At 45.6% G+C, this 19,255-nt stretch overlaps 6 protein-coding genes across 6 annotated transcripts; 3 read left to right on the top strand and 3 right to left on the bottom strand.

Annotated features, from left to right (window-relative positions):
- Positions 1 to 383: 383 nt before the first annotated feature.
- Positions 384 to 1,667, bottom strand: fahA (fumarylacetoacetate hydrolase FahA; the record flags this gene model as incomplete). Its single annotated transcript, XM_057206823.1, has 1 exon — positions 384 to 1,667. The coding sequence occupies one exon, from the start codon at positions 1,665 to 1,667 to the stop codon at positions 384 to 386; it is 1,284 nt and encodes a 427-aa protein (XP_057064503.1).
- A 1,062-nt stretch (positions 1,668 to 2,729) lies between these two features.
- On the top strand, positions 2,730 to 4,101 carry N7495_004171 (4-hydroxyphenylpyruvate dioxygenase family protein; the record flags this gene model as incomplete). The annotated part of the gene is made up of 4 exons (XM_057206822.1): positions 2,730 to 3,385; positions 3,438 to 3,497; positions 3,552 to 3,909; positions 3,967 to 4,101. The coding sequence occupies 4 exons, from the start codon at positions 2,730 to 2,732 to the stop codon at positions 4,099 to 4,101; spliced, it is 1,209 nt and encodes a 402-aa protein (XP_057064502.1).
- Positions 4,102 to 7,860: 3,759 nt separating this feature from the next.
- Positions 7,861 to 9,591, bottom strand: N7495_004170 (cytochrome P450; the record flags this gene model as incomplete). The annotated part of the gene is made up of 3 exons (XM_057206821.1): positions 7,861 to 9,021; positions 9,077 to 9,349; positions 9,403 to 9,591. The coding sequence occupies 3 exons, from the start codon at positions 9,589 to 9,591 to the stop codon at positions 7,861 to 7,863; spliced, it is 1,623 nt and encodes a 540-aa protein (XP_057064501.1).
- Positions 9,592 to 10,323: 732 nt separating this feature from the next.
- Positions 10,324 to 11,039, bottom strand: N7495_004169 (uncharacterized protein; the record flags this gene model as incomplete). The annotated part of the gene is made up of 2 exons (XM_057206820.1): positions 10,324 to 10,661; positions 11,033 to 11,039. The coding sequence occupies 2 exons, from the start codon at positions 11,037 to 11,039 to the stop codon at positions 10,324 to 10,326; spliced, it is 345 nt and encodes a 114-aa protein (XP_057064500.1).
- Positions 11,040 to 12,424: 1,385 nt separating this feature from the next.
- On the top strand, positions 12,425 to 15,203 carry N7495_004168 (uncharacterized protein; the record flags this gene model as incomplete). The annotated part of the gene is made up of 3 exons (XM_057206819.1): positions 12,425 to 12,487; positions 12,556 to 12,985; positions 13,045 to 15,203. The coding sequence occupies 3 exons, from the start codon at positions 12,425 to 12,427 to the stop codon at positions 15,201 to 15,203; spliced, it is 2,652 nt and encodes an 883-aa protein (XP_057064499.1).
- An 831-nt stretch (positions 15,204 to 16,034) lies between these two features.
- Positions 16,035 to 19,092, top strand: N7495_004167 (hydantoinase/oxoprolinase family protein; the record flags this gene model as incomplete). Its single annotated transcript, XM_057206818.1, has 2 exons — positions 16,035 to 16,077; positions 16,142 to 19,092. 2 exons carry the CDS (start codon positions 16,035 to 16,037, stop codon positions 19,090 to 19,092), a joined length of 2,994 nt encoding a protein of 997 aa, XP_057064498.1.
- Between the last annotated feature and the right edge of the window lie 163 nt (positions 19,093 to 19,255).

Raw genomic sequence — 19,255 nt, 5'->3', positions numbered from 1 at the left:
GGGAAAGCAAAAGTACAATCACGCATAGAAAGTTGGTAGCTGTCAAAAGTACCGAGGTATTTGTTAATAGCAGTGCCAAGGCGCACCTAAACACTTTCCCGTGTTTAGGTGCGGCACTGCTAGTGTACTCCGTACATTCATATCACCTCTTTACACTCGCAAGAATATAAAATCTGCTGCATTCTTCGAAAATTTGATCTTCAAAATTAGTGCTCCTGATTTTACCTCGATATAGATAAAAGTTTCGCTGAAAGTGGACGTTGCTACATACTGGCTCGATATTATCCTGATCGTTATCGTCTATGCCATTTAAAACATTGTAAGAGATTTGAGATTGGGAAAAGTAGTTTTGAGAACATTTTATCAGAGGTCTGCTTGATAGTCTATTGTGAAAATGGAGGTAGTATGGTACCAATGCAGTCGCCAAAGCCAACGTAACTACCATCCGTACCAGCAACACCACGAAGAACAACTGTATCCCCATCCTCCAGGAACAGCCGCTCCGACCCATCTACCAATTTAATAGGGTTCTTACCATTAGTCTGCTCCAGCAAGCTGCCCTCGGTGTTGGCTTCAGTGCCAGAGATGGTACCAGAACCAAGTAAATCGCCAGTTCTCAGATTGCAACCGGTAATAGTATGGTGAGCCACCATTTGTGGAAATGAGTATAGTAGATTCCGCGCATTGCTGCGAGAAATCAGGGTGGGCTCCCCACCCTTATTGGTGATCTCAACCTCAAGCGGGATATCGTAAGCGTTTTCAGCCTGTTTCTCACGTAGGTATGGAAGGAGAGAGTCACGATTACCGTCCTCCAGACCTAGTGCACGGAATGGCTCAAGTGCATCAATTAGGACTACCCAGGGAGTGATAGTTGTGCCGAAGTTTTTGGCATTGAATGGTCCTAAGGGTACATACTCCCAGGCTTGGATATCACGGGCGGACCAGTCGTTCATCAGGACTAGACCAAAGATATGATCTTCAGCCTCTCCAATTGGGACTGGCTTGCCTAAATCGTTCGGCTTGCTGATGAAACATGCCAACTCTAGCTCGATGTCGAGTTTCTTGCATGGAGAGAAAGTAGGAACTTTCGGATTGGCGGCGGGATCGATCAGAATTTGGCCTTGTGGGCGGTACAAAGATGTGCCAGATGGTACAATGGATGAGGCACGGCCATGATACGCGACGGGAAGATGCTTATAGTTAGGCTGTAATGCATTGTCCGGACCGCGGAAAAGTACTCCAATGTTATAGGCGTGGTTCAGACCGGCGTAGAAATCGGTATAGTCGCCAATCTGCATAGGAACATGATTTGTTACCTCAGACAAAGGTATTATGGCAGACTTTTGTAGAGCTGCATTTTCTTTCAGGATCTGGGGAAATTTTGTGTCGGCGCGGAAGATATTCTGTAAATACTCGCGTACTTCGCGGTGTACGGGGCGACCCAGAGCAGCAAAATCATTCAAAGTCGGTTGACTGAAAACGCTGAGGTGTTTTTGGACTATGGGCAATTGTTCAAAACCACCGGAAGATGCAAAAACATTCAGGTTCAAGGCATGTTCGCCAATAGCAATAGCTGGTACACGGGCGGACTCGGCAGATATGATGCCGAATGGAATGTTAGCGAGAGAGAATGGTGAGTTCTTGGGGATCTGGAACCAGGAAGTCATATTGAAGCGCTAATATTAAGTAGCACGGGTAGTAGAGCTGAATGCTGAGAGAAAAAGAGACTTTGTATGATAAAGTTGTTCTTTCTCATCAGCTACTGTTCCGGGATGCGGAACTTAATCCGTTCCCCGCATTCCGGAGCGGAAGCTAAACGTGGAGTAATTATCACGGGAATTGCCGCTATGATACACATGGAATTTATTACTCATATTTGCGACTGCATATTTTCAGAAAGTGGTGGCTGATTTGCTTCAGCTGACTGCACCTGAATAACCGAGATCCATTATTTAGCCTATGACTATATCATCATACGAATTATCTAAGTAGCATCCATGGATCATGGATCTATCTACTCGTTGTAGGGTGGAATTGAATCATGGGGCCTTCTAATACCCGCCTCTATGCAAGGTTTGACGTGTAAACCTTGGTTTGAACCACAGACTAAGACATGACTTATCAAACCGGGAAATTTCAAATTGATCTCTTCCTATTAGGTCTCAAATATACAAGTTTTGGAATTATAATGTATTATCTATGCTATTTCGAAAGATAATATATGAAATGTTCCAGTGAGCTTTTATACCCTATCTAATAACGCTGGTTTGGTTCTACAAATAACTTCCTGAGCCAACATTAAAAGATGAGACAGATGCTTGGGGCTATTTTCACGCTTGAAGATTTCTTGGTGGAAGCAAGGAGTTACACCAGGTACAATCTATAGATGAGAAGTAAATTATCAAAACCTCTTACCTAGACATGCTTGGAAATACATCCAGAATATGGAATGAGGTAGTGGTCCGGCTGCTGCCGGTTATCGAAGGGAATTCGAGGCTAACCATCATTGATTCCTCGGTATCAACACCAATTCCAGTGGAACAATATCCGACCACCAGGTGCCGTTCAAGGTGCGCTCTGATACGCTTTTATAAATAAAAAGACGTGGCGTCTTATTTTATAAACTACAACTCTACAAATTCAGTGAATTCAAATCCAACTCATATTCTCATAAAAGAAAGTCAATCAGTCAAAGAACACACTTAGACATCATACATCTGGACAGCAATATGGCTCCATCAGCCATCTCTTCTACTCCTCCTTCCTCCACGGTAAATCAGGAGTCCTTCGCCAGCTACCGTGGCTACGACCATGTACACTGGTACGTCGGTAATGCCAAGCAAGCAGCAACCTACTATATCACTCGTATGGGTTTCAAACATATTGCCTATCGTGGTCTCGAGACAGGCAACCGCAGCATCTGCTCACATGTGATTCGGAACGGGGATATCACTTTCATCCTAACATCGCCTCTACGCTCTTTGGACCAGGCCGATCGCTTTAGTCCTGAGGAGCAAGACTTCCTCCGTGAAATCCACCATCACTTAGAACAGCATGGAGATGCTGTGAAAGATGTTTCATTCGAGGTGGATGATGTCGATGCGGTATACTTCGCTGCAGTGAAGAACGGCGCGAAATCGGTTTCCCCACCTAAGGTTTTCGAAGACTCTAATGGCCATGTCAAGGTCGCTACAATCCAGACCTACGGCCAGACAACGCATACTATTATCGAGAGAAGCCAATATAACGGGAGATTTTTGCCTGGCTACCGTGATGAGCAAATTGAAGATCCTGTGTCAAAGTTCCTGCCTGGTGTTCATCTTTTGAGAATCGATCACTGTGTTGGAAATCAGGACTGGGAAGAAATGGAAAAAATCTGCAATTAGTGAGTTCTATTATCCTCTCAATAAACACTTAAAATACTGATATCGTCCCAGCTATGAGAAGGCTCTTGGATTTCACCGCTTCTGGTCTGTTGATGACAGCCAGATTTCCACGTAAGTCGCTTCTTCTTATGTTTCTATTCCAAAACCAGTATTAAATCATTTTAGTGAATTCTCTGCTCTCAACAGTATTGTCATGGCCTCTCCCAATGAGATTGTTAAAATGCCAATCAACGAGCCGGCTAAGGGAAAGAAGCAATCACAGATTGAAGAATACGTGGACTTTTACAATGGTGCCGGTGTGCAGCACATCGCTCTCCTCACCGACGATATCATCCGCGATATCACCAATCTGAAAGCTCGAGGCGTGGAATTTATCAAAGTTCCCGAAACCTACTATACTGGCATGCAGGAACGACTGAAGAAGTCCGGCCTAGTTCTCAAGGAGGACTTTGAGACAATCAAAAGCTTGGATATTTTGATTGATTTTGACGAGGGTGGATATCTCTTGCAACTCTTCACCAAAGTATGTACCTTGATGCAAACCTTAAATTGCCAACTTTTCTGACTGGCTGATTGCTAGCATTTGATGGACCGTCCAACTGTTTTTATCGAGATCATTCAACGACATAACTTCTCCGGATTTGGAGCTGGAAATTTCAAGTCATTATTCGAGGCAATCGAAAGAGAGCAGGAGTTGCGTGGGAATCTGGTCTAGAGACCATTCATGTGTTTCTTCACTTGTATGGCATGATTTTACGAAACCTTTCCAATTATTAATTCACGAGAAGAGATATTTTTTCTCTTTAGAGGCTTTAAGAACTCCAAGACTCTCCTTGCAAGTATTTGGGAACATCAGTTTATCATCTCTGCCTAAGCTTGTTTCAATTTATAATGTAACAGTTTGAACATTGGAGTCAGTATTTGCATGGGAGACTTGAGGCTGAATAAAGATAACATTTTTAGTATCTAGTCTTTTGAGGCATACAAACTCGATGCTTTGAGTCACCTAGAGTAACAAAGAATTTGAAGTTTAATTTCCTGGGAACTTGCACCGAGTTTCATAAAAGGCTTTTCAAATCGTAGTAAACCAAATTCGCGAATTTCCGCAGGCAGGAAAGCTGGTTCATCAACCTTCTCACGCATGAAATCATGACTCAGCTTGGCATAGAGACCGTTCACAAGTATATGCATCCTTGCATCATGACTCCAACTGCTCTTTCTTCATCAACATGTGCCTTGTCTTTTCTGAAGTTCTCAGTATCTCGGTACTGGTGAAGACTTCCTCAGCAGTGTTCATGGCTCATCATCAGAGCTTGAAGGATCGTCATTACTCACTGCGTTTTCGACTTCTGGAAAACCAAACATGTAATTGCTTAGCCAAGCCATGATATCAGTCATAAACTTTGATGCACCACCGTCCATAATAAACTGGCGGTACTCTTTTTCAATATATAGAGTCCAAGCAGCAATTCCGTAATTCTCTCGAAACTGCGTTGCGAAACGTCGGTCATAAAGTTTCAGTATTATGTCGCCTTCTAGCTCTAATACAGGGCAGGCTAGTCAAATAAGCAATACACAAGAGAGGGCGAATGGTCTGAAATTTTTCAAAATAGCGGTGGTCACTTTTTGTTCGTGCGGTTCCTGGAGCCATATGTCGATAAGTTTACCAACCACATAAGGGGATCTTTCATTATTAGCCTATCTCTAGATAGTGTTTTGGGCTGTGCGATACATACTGGGTGTCATTAGCCGACGTACGTACAGAATACCTAGTACATATATATACCCAGTCTCAGGGGGTAAGATGATTGCCTCTCTAGATAAGGTGAACCTATGTACCTAGGTAGCTCTGAATTCCAATCTTGAAAGGTTGTAGCAAATGCTCACGAGGCAGATCTTGGAATATTCGCTCTTGAGGTCTCAAGATTGGTGAATTAGCGTTGGAATATGGAACAAAGCAGTCATGTGATCAAATTGTTACTTTATAATAGATAGCAAACTAAGAATGAAAACCAGACTTTACAACCACTTCAAAGGACATAGATATCATAGCGGCGTAAAGCGTTACCTGTGATAGGTGTCAGAAGTGGGTGTCAGAAGTGGGCGTTAGCCTCTCACCAACCTTGCTATACCCACCGGTGTACCGACAGCTACAGACTGATATATGGAGATATAAACTGTGGAAGCGATGCTGGAAGATAGACTTGAAGATAAAGTCACAAAAATTCTATTAAACGGCTATAAGATAAAAAAGAGGTCATAACGGCAGGAAATCTAGATTTGTCATCCAAAGGGAGCCGTGGCGCAACGGTAGCGCGCCAGATTCCAGTCCTGGCGGTTGAGCGTTCAAATCGCTCCGACTTCATTGGTTAATTCTTTTTTTCTTCTGATTCGTGGAAATTATCTATACGTTAGTACGCACGATCCATGTGTTGTTTTAAAAGAAGGTCAATTGGTTTTATTTTATGCTATATTATTATTATTCGTTTAATTGCTTTCACTTGGCAAAAACTAAATTTGACAAAAAAATTAACCAATGAAGTCGGAGCGATTTGAACGCTCAACCGCCAGGACTGGAATCTGGCGCGCTACCGTTGCGCCACGGCTCCTTTTGGATGGTGATTCCAAAATAACTTTCCTCATAGAATTTGGGAATATTGCAATGTAGATTCTTAATTAAGATCAGCACCCTAGTTCTGGGCCACCCTAGTTTTGAACCGAAAAGTAAATCATTAATATTTCAAAAAACCCAAAATTATTCCCACCGCAGACATTACGTCTGTATCATATGCTGTATAGCCCTAGCTCTAGCATCTGAAGCTCTCTTAGCTTCTTTTCTGGCTCCTTTTGTCGTTGACGCCCTACTAAAGCTTCAGCCTCCAGCTGTACTGCTTTAATATTTTCTAAGTCTGTAAACCATGTATGAGGGTCTATAGTAATTCTTTTCTTCTTTTGTCTCAACCTAAGTAGTAAGCTTAGAAATTAGAGCTCCGTCAGTTGCCTATCTAGCAGTAATGAGTCTAATAGCTTTGCCTGCTTTTTCGAGAGCAATCCTTTATCTCTCGTCAAATTTTGTTGTTTTTGAAGGACCCCTTAACCTTTTGTGTAGCTTTAAAGCTATGTTCTCTAGCTTTAGCATAGCATTTCATAAATCGAGCATTCTTTATTAGGGCAGCATCACTAATATAAGAAACCTCATTGACCTGATTCCGATATTTAGCTTTAATGGGCCAGAAGGTGCCTAAATGAAGTGGTTAGAGGATATGGCTGCTATATGCAGGTAGAAAGACTAATTCTACTTTACTTTCCCTATAGATTCATAGAAAATCGATACTTAAATGACTCCTATGGCCATCTAAAATAAGCAATCGATAATAGTCTGATGAAGCTATTTTAGGGAGAACGATTGTTTCAAGCCATTTAAGTCCAGTCAAATTTGATGTCCAGTCATTCTCTGAAGTAATATAAAACAGGCCTGGGATATCCTGTTGAAACCATGAAGTTTGAGGATTCTTTCCCTTAAAAACGATTAGGGGTCGAATGGTTTTGCCGAGTGGATTAATTATCTCAACAATCGATACCTATTCCCGATTCTCTGGCGATTTAACATAAGTCTGTTTTTTCCAGCTTGGGCAAGGACTTAAGAATTCGTACAGACTCCTAAGGCAATTCCATGCTCATCTATATTCTAAATGTTTTCCGGGAGTATCATATTACTCTTTGACCCGAGAAAAGAGATCATAGAACTCTTGGATAGCTGCTGGCTGTGTCCCATAGATTCTAGATGTATCAATACCTCTACTAATGCAAGAAGTAACGTATGGACTCCGTTGAATAAATTTTGATAGCCACGCTTTTCCAAGGGGTTTATGGTCCCCACCAGATCGTAAAACGCGGACAGCAATCTCACGCGCACGCGAATAAGAAGGAGGAAATCCTTAGGAACACTGTTCAATAATCTATTCATATAGTAACTTCTCTTGGTCTAGAGATAGTTTTTATTGATCTACGGGGCCTGCGCGAGCATTTTGTGTACCATTCATTCGAAGTTGTAGAGTGAATCTCGAGAGGTTATAAGCAGCAGTAGCAGCAGCTCTTACTGATGTAATTCGACGTGATTCTAAATCAGAAACGGCAAGAGATATTTTGCCTTCATTCAGAGGCATTTTAGACCGATGGTTGTATTAGAAACGTGGAAAATATGGGAAGTGTGGTGACGCAACTGTGTGGCTCAAACCTAGGGATGGCCCAGAACTAAGGTGCTGATCTTAGTGCACCTATGAACGCTGATTTTTGGAGAAATTTAGGTATAAAATTAGTGGATAAATCGTGGTCTGATTGATACCTCGGTAAAATAGGAAGTGTAGTACATAATTTTCAAGAAAATCAATAATGATGAAATATATCTACAAGACCCCACAAATAAACATTGGAACGATTCAAAGAGTGTATAAAAGAAAAAATTGAATCAGCATCACCATCCATCCAGCTTGGTGAATTTAGCCAGAACGCCATCCCTCGGAGAAACAGTAGCACCACCCTCACGCAGCAGTAGCGGAGCATGAGGATCTTTCAGCTCGAGCTCAAAGCTACCAACAACAGCAGCAAGCAAGCAGGCAAGCTCCGCCTTAGCAAAACTCTGCCCGATACAACTGCGCGGGCCGTGAAGGAAACTCATGAAGGCATAGTTGTTCGTTGCGCCCCCAGTATTAGCCTTACCGGGTCCCATAAAGCGGTCTGGATTAAACTCGTCTGCATCTGGCCCCCAAAGCTCTTCCATGTGGTTCATCAGATCCATTGAGATAATGAAAGCGGTATCCTTCGGGATAAACTTGCCCACTAGCGTTGTGTCTTTGAGCGCGACGCGGATGCTGTTTGGGACGGATGGATAGAAGCGAAGAACCTCGTTGCAGACTGCGTTCAGGTAGGGAAGACTATCAATTGTAGCGGCAGCGATGGGCTCGGGGTTTTCAAGGGAGATTGGAGGGAGGTTTGAGCGGATCTCCACTCGCAAGCGGCTTTGCACCTTGGGATTCTTGCACAGCGCGTATACGGACCATTGTAGGGCGTTGGATGTAGTTTCGTGACCTGCAGCCAGAAGGGTCATGAGTTGGGCTACTAGGTTCTCCTCTTCGAAGCTGCCATTTTGAATTGCGATGGACATGATGTCGACTCCGGTATCGTCCTTTGAGTCCATGTTGGCTTTCTTTTTGCGGATCATTTGTCGAGCTGTCTCACGGATGAACTCTCCGCCTTTTTTGATTTGTATGTTGCGCTTTAAGGGGAGCTTAAAAACGAGCCCTGGAATACTGAGCACCAATCCAATCATGAAAATGAGTTTGTCAGTGAAGCTGGCACTGGTAATTATCTGCCTGTATGACTGGTTAAGACGGTTGTTTGGGTTTTGTAATGAATCAAAGTCTTGACCCATGCCTGCCAGTCCGATGATATCAAGTGTAGCACGACTTGACCAGTTATTAACCTGAACGACATTGTCAATGGTATTGCTGGACTGCCTGTCTGCCAGGTCTTCTTTAATCAGCTTAACCATCTCTGAGCTCTTGGACCAGAATATTGGATAGAGATCCTTAATGTGACGATATGAGAATGCCGGCATAAGATCTTTTCGTTGTTTCTGTAACGAGTGTTAATGAATCAGAGTAGAGAAATATTATATGGAAGAAACAAACTTTGTGATCGTCGCCTTCTGCAATAAGAATGCCATCGCCAACAATACGACGCATAGACGTTCGTACCAGCTCTGGCTTGGCAAAATCATAGGCCTTTTCTACCAAAACCTCTCTCAAAGCATTGGGGCTTGTCAAAACCACCCTCTCCAAGTTGCCAACCATGTAATAGCGGAAGAGGCCTTCATTGGGGCAACTCTTCACCCATTGTCTTATTTTTTGATGTGGGGTTTCGTTAAAGAGGCTCTCGGTATTTCCAGTAAGCCAGCGTCGCCGCTGAAGATAATTGTTATGTATGCATCAATTCCCTGAATATGGTCGGGACTTACCGATGGTGTTTGGATGTGTTTCAAGGGTGTGAAGAACCGAGGATAAAGATCAAGTTGATATATGATCTTCCATAAAGTATGTACGGTGAGCAGAATAGCGATGGTCGCAACTCGTGAATTATATATGGTATACTCTGGCTTGAAGTAGACCAAAGCTGTTAAGCCGAGGAAGAGAATACCCGTAGTCATGACAGCAGCTGAGAGGATCCCAAATCCCTTGACTGATAGCTCAACCGAAAAGGGTCATGCAAAGCCCGAACAATTAAGACGAAACGACGACAGCTTTGTGCTAAGTTGACACGTCAGAATAATCAGCACAAAATGATTGTTTTGCAATTGTATGTAAAGAGTGATAGAATCAAACGGAGGGTCGCACAAAATTGGGAAAACGGACTCACCTATTTTACACCGTCAAATTATAGGAGTCGAGATAGATATTTAAAGCTCTCACCTCGAGAACTGAAAAGGCTGGATAAATTGATCCTCGATACCAAGCAACAGCTAAGTTGGCTTTGAACTTATAGTTAGGCGGGGCAGGATTCCCCCGGGCCCGACTAATCCGAGTTTGGTATACCTTGCGAACCAATTTCGTATGGATTTGTTGCTGCCTCGTTGCTTACATCTTAAGTTAATCAGTGATCATCAAAATCGTTTATTACCCTGTAATGAACATACAATGTCATGCATGACATTAGGACCCTATGGGGTTTATAACAGTTGAGAGCGTAGCTAGTTATTTTTAGTATGGAATGACATCATGTCTATATTCCGCTTGAGTCTTCTTCCATCATAAAACCAGGCAAATCTACGCGCTATCTATATCTTTCCAGATCACGAGCTCAAATATAAACCTCCAGCCATAGCAGATTTACTCTAGCGAATCCGGTTGGCCATGCTAATCTCAACATTTGGTTCTTCGGCCTACGCCCAGACTAGGGAAGGATTATTCTGGAAGCCACGGCCAACAAGCACAAAGTCCAGACCCTCGTTCTCCAAAAGAGAGTTGGCCGGGGAGTCCGAGTCAATCATGCCTGCGTTGCCGACTTGCAACTTGTCTCCCACAGCCTTCTTCACCACAACAGCAAATGGCGCTTGGAAAGCTGCCTTGACATGAATGTGTTGAGCGGTGTGGTTACCTCCACTGCTGATATCGAACGCATCAATAGCTCCCTGCTCCGCCAGAGTCTGTGAAAAGCGTACGGTATACTCCACACGCCGGTTTGGCTGGTCCGGCAGAGATTCTTCCAGCCAATCAGTTGCTGAAACGTGCAGGAGGATGGGCAAAGTGTCGGGAACAGTTTCGCGAGTCAATTAGGCGATCCAAAAGACAGGCGATAAAAATCTCATCAAAAGGTATCTGTGGGCATATTGGATTTCAATAAAGTCCACACACCGCTTTAACGGCCCGCTTGACTGCAACTCAGTTCTTCTTCAGTTCTTCGATTTCAGTGTTGGTAAGGGTTTTTTTGGTGTCGGTAACGCCTCATTAAAGGGGATGGTGCTGGGACCTTTTACGTTCTCCATCTGAATAGTAGACTATAGTCTGTTCCTGCTTCTGCTTATATTATATGCTATGTAGTGAGGCCTGGGCTACCTCTAGATCTGGTTGAATAATATATGGGGTCCGTACCTCCCATGGTGCCATAATGAATGATTTCGAGTCTCCTATTCTCTCGGAACTAGATGTTGTATATCTTGTTATATGCGAGGCTAGGGCTAATATGCCTCCCTTCTTGAATCTTTGTGCTTCAAGTGGGCTCTATCCGCTCTGCTTCTTCTCTTTGGCGTCCTATGTGTATCCGTGTAGACGGTGTAGGCTCTCTGGTCACGCCTATTATGGCCCTGTCTGGATTCTTAATGCTGTTTCCTGAACGATTTGGTCCATGAGTAGTTTAGCTGGTGGGAGATAGAGCTCTATCTTAAGTGCAGCTGCGCTTGTCGATTTAAATGCACCAATAATTATTGCTAGGCGTCGTTGAATCTTGGTGAATTCATTAGTGACCCTTCATAGTTCCCCTGCTGGGAGGGCTCTGGCAAGAGGGCAGTACTATGCTGAGAGCCTGTAAAGCATTTGTGGTAATACTACCGCGTGGTAGACCTTTCGCATTACTAGTAGTGAGGTTCCCTATATGGCCCGTGATACCGCGAAGCGCCTCTAGGCTAATATAAGCCTTAGTAAGCAGCTTTTACTGATGTAACTAACTTATGACGGAGTTAAATAACTCCCATGTTATTTTATTAATTCCTCGTCAATAAATTTCTAGAATAATCCGTAGTTTATGGTAGCGCTTGAATATGCAAATATTGAAGCCCCTTATCACACTAACAGTACAAATATCAAAACTAACTGGCTTGGCAGCGCTTACTTTTTAAGACGGAATAGATTATGGGGCCGATGGGGCTCAGAAATCCTCTGTGCGCCCCAGATGTTCTCACATTCAATTTCCTAGTTCCATAGTTTCCATAGTCTGTGTATCAGACAACACTAGAGTCTAAAGCTAAAAAAAATACCAAAGAATCGGATGCCGAGTTTATCCTTATTTCCATTTTCCACTTCCACTTCCAATTCCACTTCATCTTCTGTTTCATCTTTCCCCCTTCCAGGTTTCGTTCTTTCAACCCGATCACATTCCTTCTCCACACTCTACAGGAACAACCAGAGTCCCGCTCCCTTTTCTAGACGCTTAAATTTCGGGGTTCTTCAAAGCCCGATTCGATTGTAAAACGTGCATGCAGCCCCGAAACACTGAAATACTGAAACACTGTCGCTACTGTCGTTCACTTCCTACTCAGGATTCGCGCCCCCTTAGTCACCCGCAATTATGCGCCAGTCACACGATTAAAAGACTCACATTCATTGTTCAATCTTTAATCTTCACTCTTCAATCTTCGCCTTTCGCTCCCTAATCACCGTACTCAATTGCGACCTAACCCGGCTGGCCCGAGGAAGTCACATCCATTGACTCGGTTCAACTCTCTTTTTTATACTCGATCGCTTCCTGACAGGATCAGAAGTTACGCAATGGGGTGCTCAGGCGACCGAGAGAAAGGAGAGGTCTTCATGGAGGAGAAGTGGGACTATGTAGTATGTACTTTGTAGCGACCGAAGTCGCATCTCTAGTGAATGGGCTGACAAGGTTTTCCTTTCTCCAGAATCTGAATGACTTCAAATCAGAATCATGCTTGACCCCATTCTCATACTTCTTTTTATGGGTCTTCCTCATTGTCTCTTGCGCCGTTTATGGCGTGGATACCTTCACTGCCGTCAATCTGCTTGCCTTCTCCCGCTGGTCCGGTCGAGTTGAGCCTGTCATTCCCTTTCGAATCTCCCGTTGGATCTTTGCCATCTGTATTTTAATCTCCTTCGTCCTTTTGATATATCGATGGTTCTGGGCAATTCGTGCTATCCGCTCTGGCAGTGTCACGCAAAGCTACCTCAATCCCCTCGCCGTGCGCGTGCAAAGTTTTCGTGTTCTCGGCAAGAGTGGCCAGGGATGGAAGCGCTTCCTAGTCTTTGCTGAGCTGACCAAGAGTAAGAAAGGCGCCGAGTATGTGGCTTTGTATACATACTTCTCTTTCCACTGTGAGTTGAGATCTCCACCATTTCGCTGAATCGCGCGCAGTACTGACCATTCTGATCAGCTTGGTTGAATACAATCTTTGCAGACGGTCCCCGCCAGGTCCTCAATGCCATCACCCTCTACTCGGTCATGAAGCTGGATCTTCTCCCAGGAGGCGCAGATGCGAAGGCAGATTCAAGCAATTCCGGGGTCACACAATTCTTCGACAACATCAAGATCCTCGCCGAAGAAAATAACCTCCGCGCAGTGGTCTTGTTTGGCATGTTGTTCACCCTCGTCATCTGGGTTCTGTCAGTCTTAAAGCTAGCTTCGGGCATCGTTCTTTACCTAATATTCCTCTTCCACCACATTCCTACTGAGGATGGTTCTCTGAAGGCATACTGCCGTCGCAAGATTACCACCCGGCTAACGCGTATTGTCCGAAAGAAGGTCGACAAGGCCCTGGCAAAGGGACTGAAGCTAGAAGATCGCGCACCGACCAAACCGACATTGAACGCTGGTAACTCGAAACCAACTTTACCAACGGTCGACTTGGACAAGACTCCAGCTGTGACAACTGTGCCACTCAATACCGCCGAGACTAAAAGGCATTCCTTTACGCGTGTTCCGAGGGAGAAAGCTGCGACCTTGCCAAATCTTGAGCAGGACGCCACGCTGCCAAATATGGACTTTGACAGCAAATTGCCCTTGAATCGCACAATTACCGAAGGATCAGCATTCTCTGAATCGGCCTCGCTTACTGGACACGCCGCAGGTATGGGCTATAGTCCTCTTGATCGCCAGCCTGCCCCGCCAATGCCCATGAACGAGTCTCGTTATGGTACTCCGGCGCCAGGAGCCTATCGCAACTTGACAACCCCGGGACCACAGCCATATCGTGGTCAAATACCGACATCTGGCCCACATGCTCGCTCAAATACACCTGGTGCATCTATTGCGGCTAATCAGTACGGTCGGTCTAACACGGCTGGTCCTTATGGTCAAGTGAATGCGACCGGGCCATCTGCAGCAGCTGATCAGTATGGTCGATCGAACACGGCCGGTCCTTATGGTCAAGTCAATGCATCGGGAGCAGCTGTCGCTGCAAACCAGTACAGTCGATCCAACACTGCTGATCCCTTTGGTCAAGCCAAGGCAACCGGGCCGTCTGCTGTAGCTGACCGGTACGGTCGATCCAACACGACGGATCCGTATGGTCAAAGCAATTCGTCAGAAGCCTCTGTCGCCGCTAGCCAGTATGGTCGATCCAACACAGCCGATCCCTACGGTCAAGTTAATTCATCAGGGCCATCTGTCGCTGCAAACCAGTACGGTCGATCCAACACGGCTGATCCATATGGTCAAAATGTTTCACCTGAAGCTTCTGTCGCAGCAAATCAGCACGGTCGTTCTCACACAGCCGACCCCTATGGTCAAGTCAAGGCGGTCGGGCTATCTACCGCAGCTGATAACTATGGTCGATCCAATACAGCCGGTCCTACTGTTGGTAATGACCCGCACACGGCGGCTGACTATAACCACTATGGCAATGGAGTGGATGCGTACGAAGAAGACGATTATGAGGATCTGTATGACATGTATGCAAGCCCCGTGACCCAACAAGGTCCCCCTTACCCGCATCAGGTCTACAGCCAAGATCCATACCAGGCGAGCTCTATCACTCCAGCTAGTGTTGCACCCGCACAAGATCCTTATCGCCCTTATTCTCCGCCTCGTACTGGAGTAGCATCTCAAGATCAGCCTTACCGATCTTATACACCAGGAACCACTGGAACAGCATCGCAGGATCCGACCTACCGATCTTATACGCCAGGTAGTACTGGGGCAACATCGCAGGATCCTACTTACCGATCTTATACACCAGGAACCACTGGATCAGCACCAAAAGATTCGTACCAGCCTTACACCTCCAGCGCCACGCCCCAAGACACCACTCGGTCTTTCGCTCCAGCAAACGCTGGAATCACTCGCCCTCCAGTGAGCGTACCGCCCATCAGAACCATGACTCCTACTAGCGCAGGCACTCAGGGTGGCTACACTGCATTCAATCCTTCAACTTCAGTGTCTTCTCAGACATCACCACCACAGACCCGGAGACCCTCCGTACCAACAGGCTATCAGCCTTTCACTCGTGCCAACACTGCCTCTCCCTCAAACATACACCGTAACGGTCCACCGGCCGGATACTCCTTCAACCGCGCCAACACCGATCGCTTCTGATTCTACCTCTGATTCGTTGTCTTCATTTCTTTATGACTTACAGAAAAGCAGGCCCTATTTCTGCCATTTTATGACCCTCCTTGTTGATAGTATTCATGACCAGCGAGAATCTCGCTTAGATGACATGCTGTATATATTTGGATTTCCCTTACAATACCCCTTTTCTATCTATGATGTTCGAGAGTTTGATTGATTGATAATTCTTTATTATGGAGTATTCTTCTTTTAAGCTATAGTGAGGTAGCTTGTGTAGTTATAATATTTGGGGGTCTTTAATTAGGATTTGAACACTTGTGACATAGCAAGATGAAGTGAGTCGTTCAAGGTGATAATACCTACCTAACCTAGGTGGCTAGTGACTGATTTTCTTGTTCTAAGATTCCAAGGTTACTTACATTGAATATCGAGTCTGAAATTCTGTGAAAGTCCCGAAGAACATTTCTAGGCTTCTGATTTCAAGCCCTGCATATGCGCGTGTGTGTGTGTGTGTGTGTGTGTGTGCGTTTTTTTTTTTTTTTTTTTTTTTTTTTTTTTTTCTTGACGCATTCCAAGGTTATGTATTCAAAGATCTAATTCCATACTGACTCTTCAATAGGAAAGGCGTTATCAACTGGTATATATGCGGAGATAATGGTCTATCGCGCCATCGCAAAACAGCCCACTGAAACTCCGCTTGGAATTTGCTGATAGGCTGGGTTTCCACCTTTATCAGTTTTGATTTCTATCGACCGAGAGGGGATTGAGAGATTCGGAATATAGTCGATGAGATTCCCGAGTTCCATAACAATATTTGTAACATTTTGAGAATTGGTATCGCACCTGTAACTAGTCATGAGCGTTGATCATAAATACCGCATCGGTGTCGATGTAGGTGGTATGTGAAGCGTCGAACTATTGGGGAGCACTAAGAACCTATCCACTGACAAGGGAATGATCAGGAACAAACACCGACGCGGTTGTCATTTCTCTCAACCCAGTCTCTGTAATCGCTTCGCACAAGTCGCCGACAACAGCAGATGTCACTACTGGTATCACCAATGCTGTACAGGCAGTGATCAAACAATCGAACGTCTCCCTGTCTTCTATTAGCTGTGTAATTGTCGGTACAACTCATTTTGTCAATGCCGTTGTACAGCGATCACCCTCGCTACGGCGAGTTGCTGTTGTTAGACTCTGTGGTGGTCCCGATGAGGGCTTCGGACGTGGAATTCCTCCGTTCGTAGATTTCCCCGCAGATCTTCGGCGCTCTATTGAGTCATCGCATATCTACTTTTGCAATGGTGGCTATCAGATCTCCGGTAGCGAGATCAGTCCTTTGGATGAGGCCGAGATTCAGCGCATAGCAGAGGAATTGGTCAGGAGTGATGTGTCAAACATTGTTATTTCGGGAATGTACGCTCCTCTCGACCATTCTCAGGAGCTCAACGCTAAAGATATTCTGCTAAAGGCTATGCTCCAACTTGGAGGACCTGGCTTGAAACCACGCATCACATTGTCGCATGAAGTGTCTGGTCTTGGATTTCTTGCGCGTGAAAATGCCGCAATTCTGAATGCGACTTTGCGCCCATTGGCAGAAAAGACCATTCTTGGCTTTCAACGCGCGATGGAAGATATTTTCCAGAAAAACCTCTACACATTATACTTAACTCAAAATGATGGCAGTGTCCTTGGGGCTTCCGAGGCGGTCGAGATGCCCATTCGCACTTTCAACTCTGGCCCGACCAACTCTATTCGGGGTGGCGAGCTTCTTTGGCGTGCTGCAGTTGAGGCAGATGGACACGATCATAGTGATAGGACTGAGCCACTCGTCGTGATTGATATTGGAGGAACTACATCCGACAGTGGACTTTTACTCCCCAATGGCCTTCCTCAGATGAGCTCTGTGACCAGTCTAGTTGGTGGCGTTCGCACCAACTTCGCTCTTCCTGCCGTCGAGAGTATTGGGCTTGGTGGTGGTTCAATCGTCCAAACATCAGACCGGGGGGAGTTTTCTGTCGGACCGGAGAGTGTTGCGCTCGAGCTACTACAGAAAGCCAGGCTGTTTGGAGGAGAGTACCTTACCTCTACTGATATTGTTGCTGCGTCCGAGCTGCATTCGCCAACGGGAAACAACCCCTTTGAAGGTATGGGCAACGTCGAGTTTCTCGCAAACGTCACACCGAAAATAGTTAGGTCATCCCAGGCTGTGATGCGACGGAAGATCGAGGAGCTTGTAGATCGCACGAAGATCCAGAAGGGTGATGTTGATGTCTTGATTGTGGGTGGCGGTGCGCCTATCATTCGAACGGACGAACCACTCGCAGGAGTACGCATGGTCCGGAAAGTCAGAGGTGGAGGCGTAGCTAATGCTGTTGGCGCTGCTATCTCAGGAGTTTCAGGTGTTATTGACACTGTCGTCGATACTTCAAATCAAACGCTCAAAGAGGCGCAAGAAGCGGTCTCCCAGCTGGCTATTGAGAAGGCGATTTCCAATGGAGGAAAGCCAGAGACGATCCAAATCGCTGAAATTACGATGCTCCCGATTCAATACGTGGACGCTAAGGCCCGCATTCTCATCAGAGCTGTCGGACAACTCGACATTGTATCTCAGCAGGAGACGCCTCAGGAGATTGATGGGATAGACGATAACGTGCTATCAGACCAAAGGAGTAGCAAGACTGAGAGCAAAGAAGAGCAACGCACGGAACCTCCGACTGTGGATCTCCAAACATATCGTCCGGAAGTCAAAGATGGTCAGTGGATCATTTCTGTCACTGACCTGACATTCATCGCACAAGGATGCAAGATTCTGGGATGTGGAGGTGGTGGTGATCCATACCAGGAATACCTCAAAAACAAGGCTATAGTGCTTGCTCACCCCGGAAAGGTGAGAGTTGTTTCGCCAGATTACCTTCCAGACGATGCTCTTGTCGGCTGGACCGGTTGCATGGGCAGTCCAGAAGTGAGCATGGAGCGCCTGGAAAACAACGAGTGCCTAAAAGCTCATGACGAGCTCATGAGAGTGACTGGCAGCCCAGCAGTCTCAGGATTCATCGCCTTGGAAATTGGAGGTGGCAATGGGGTCGTCAATCTCGGAGTTTCCGCTCATTACGACGTACCTTGCATTGATGCTGACTTTATGGGTAGAGCGTACCCTACCTCTTGGCAAGTCACGCCCAATGTATATGGCGCTCCTAACGGCGATGCATTGGTCCCAGTAACTATCGCAAGTGGAGATGGATCATTTATCACTATGAACAAATCTCGTACAGACAGGCTTGTAGATAGAGCCTTGCGAGCTTCATGTGTTGAGATGGGCTGCCGAGCTGGAAGTGCCGGGCCGCCCAAGACCTCAAAGACCGTGAGAGAACAAGCGATCACCAACACGGTATCTTTGGCCTGGTGGATTGGACGAGCGGTGGCACTGGAGAAAAACATCACAGATAAGGCGGCGCGTATCATCAACGAAGTTGGTGGTCCCGGGAGTGCGGCTATTCTGGGTCAAGGCAAGGTAATTAGCGTGGAGCGTGTTCTCAAGACTGGACATAGCTATGGTGTTCTGGAAGTTGATGGAACCCTCAGCGATGGAAGTAAAGCTTTGATCAAGGTCCCGTTCAAGAACGAAAATGCATTCGTTGAAGCCGTGGCAAATGGTGAAGCTAAGATCTTGGCCTCTGTTCCAGATTTGATCGTTGTTATCGATGCAGAAACTGGTGCTGGTCTTGGGACCCCGGAGTTCAAGTATGGCTTGAAAGTTGTGATCATCGCCATCGCTGCTTCACCTCACTGGACAGATACAGAGCGGGGAATGGAGCTTGGAGGACCTGGATCGATGGGATTTGATGATGTGAAGTATGTTCCGATTGGAAAGTACAGCCAGCCTCGGAGCGTCATCGAGGTGTTTGGTTGACGATATGGCAAGCTGTACGACATAGACTGAAAATGAGTGAAAGACCGTGAGCCTGAATAGATCTCGCCTTAATAAAGATATTCAATCTAATCTTGAGATATAATGAGACCCCGGGACCTCGGAGCGCAAATTGTGCCCCACATAGCTTAATTTCACTATTCGT

The sequence above is a fragment of the Penicillium taxi genome, assembly GCF_028828555.1.
Source record: "Penicillium taxi strain IBT 34144 chromosome Unknown utg000003l_segment0_segment0, whole genome shotgun sequence".
Classification (NCBI taxonomy): Eukaryota; Fungi; Ascomycota; class Eurotiomycetes; order Eurotiales; family Aspergillaceae; genus Penicillium; species Penicillium taxi.
Note: the sequence above shows the minus strand (reverse complement) of the source record. Positions and strands in the feature narration are given on the sequence as shown.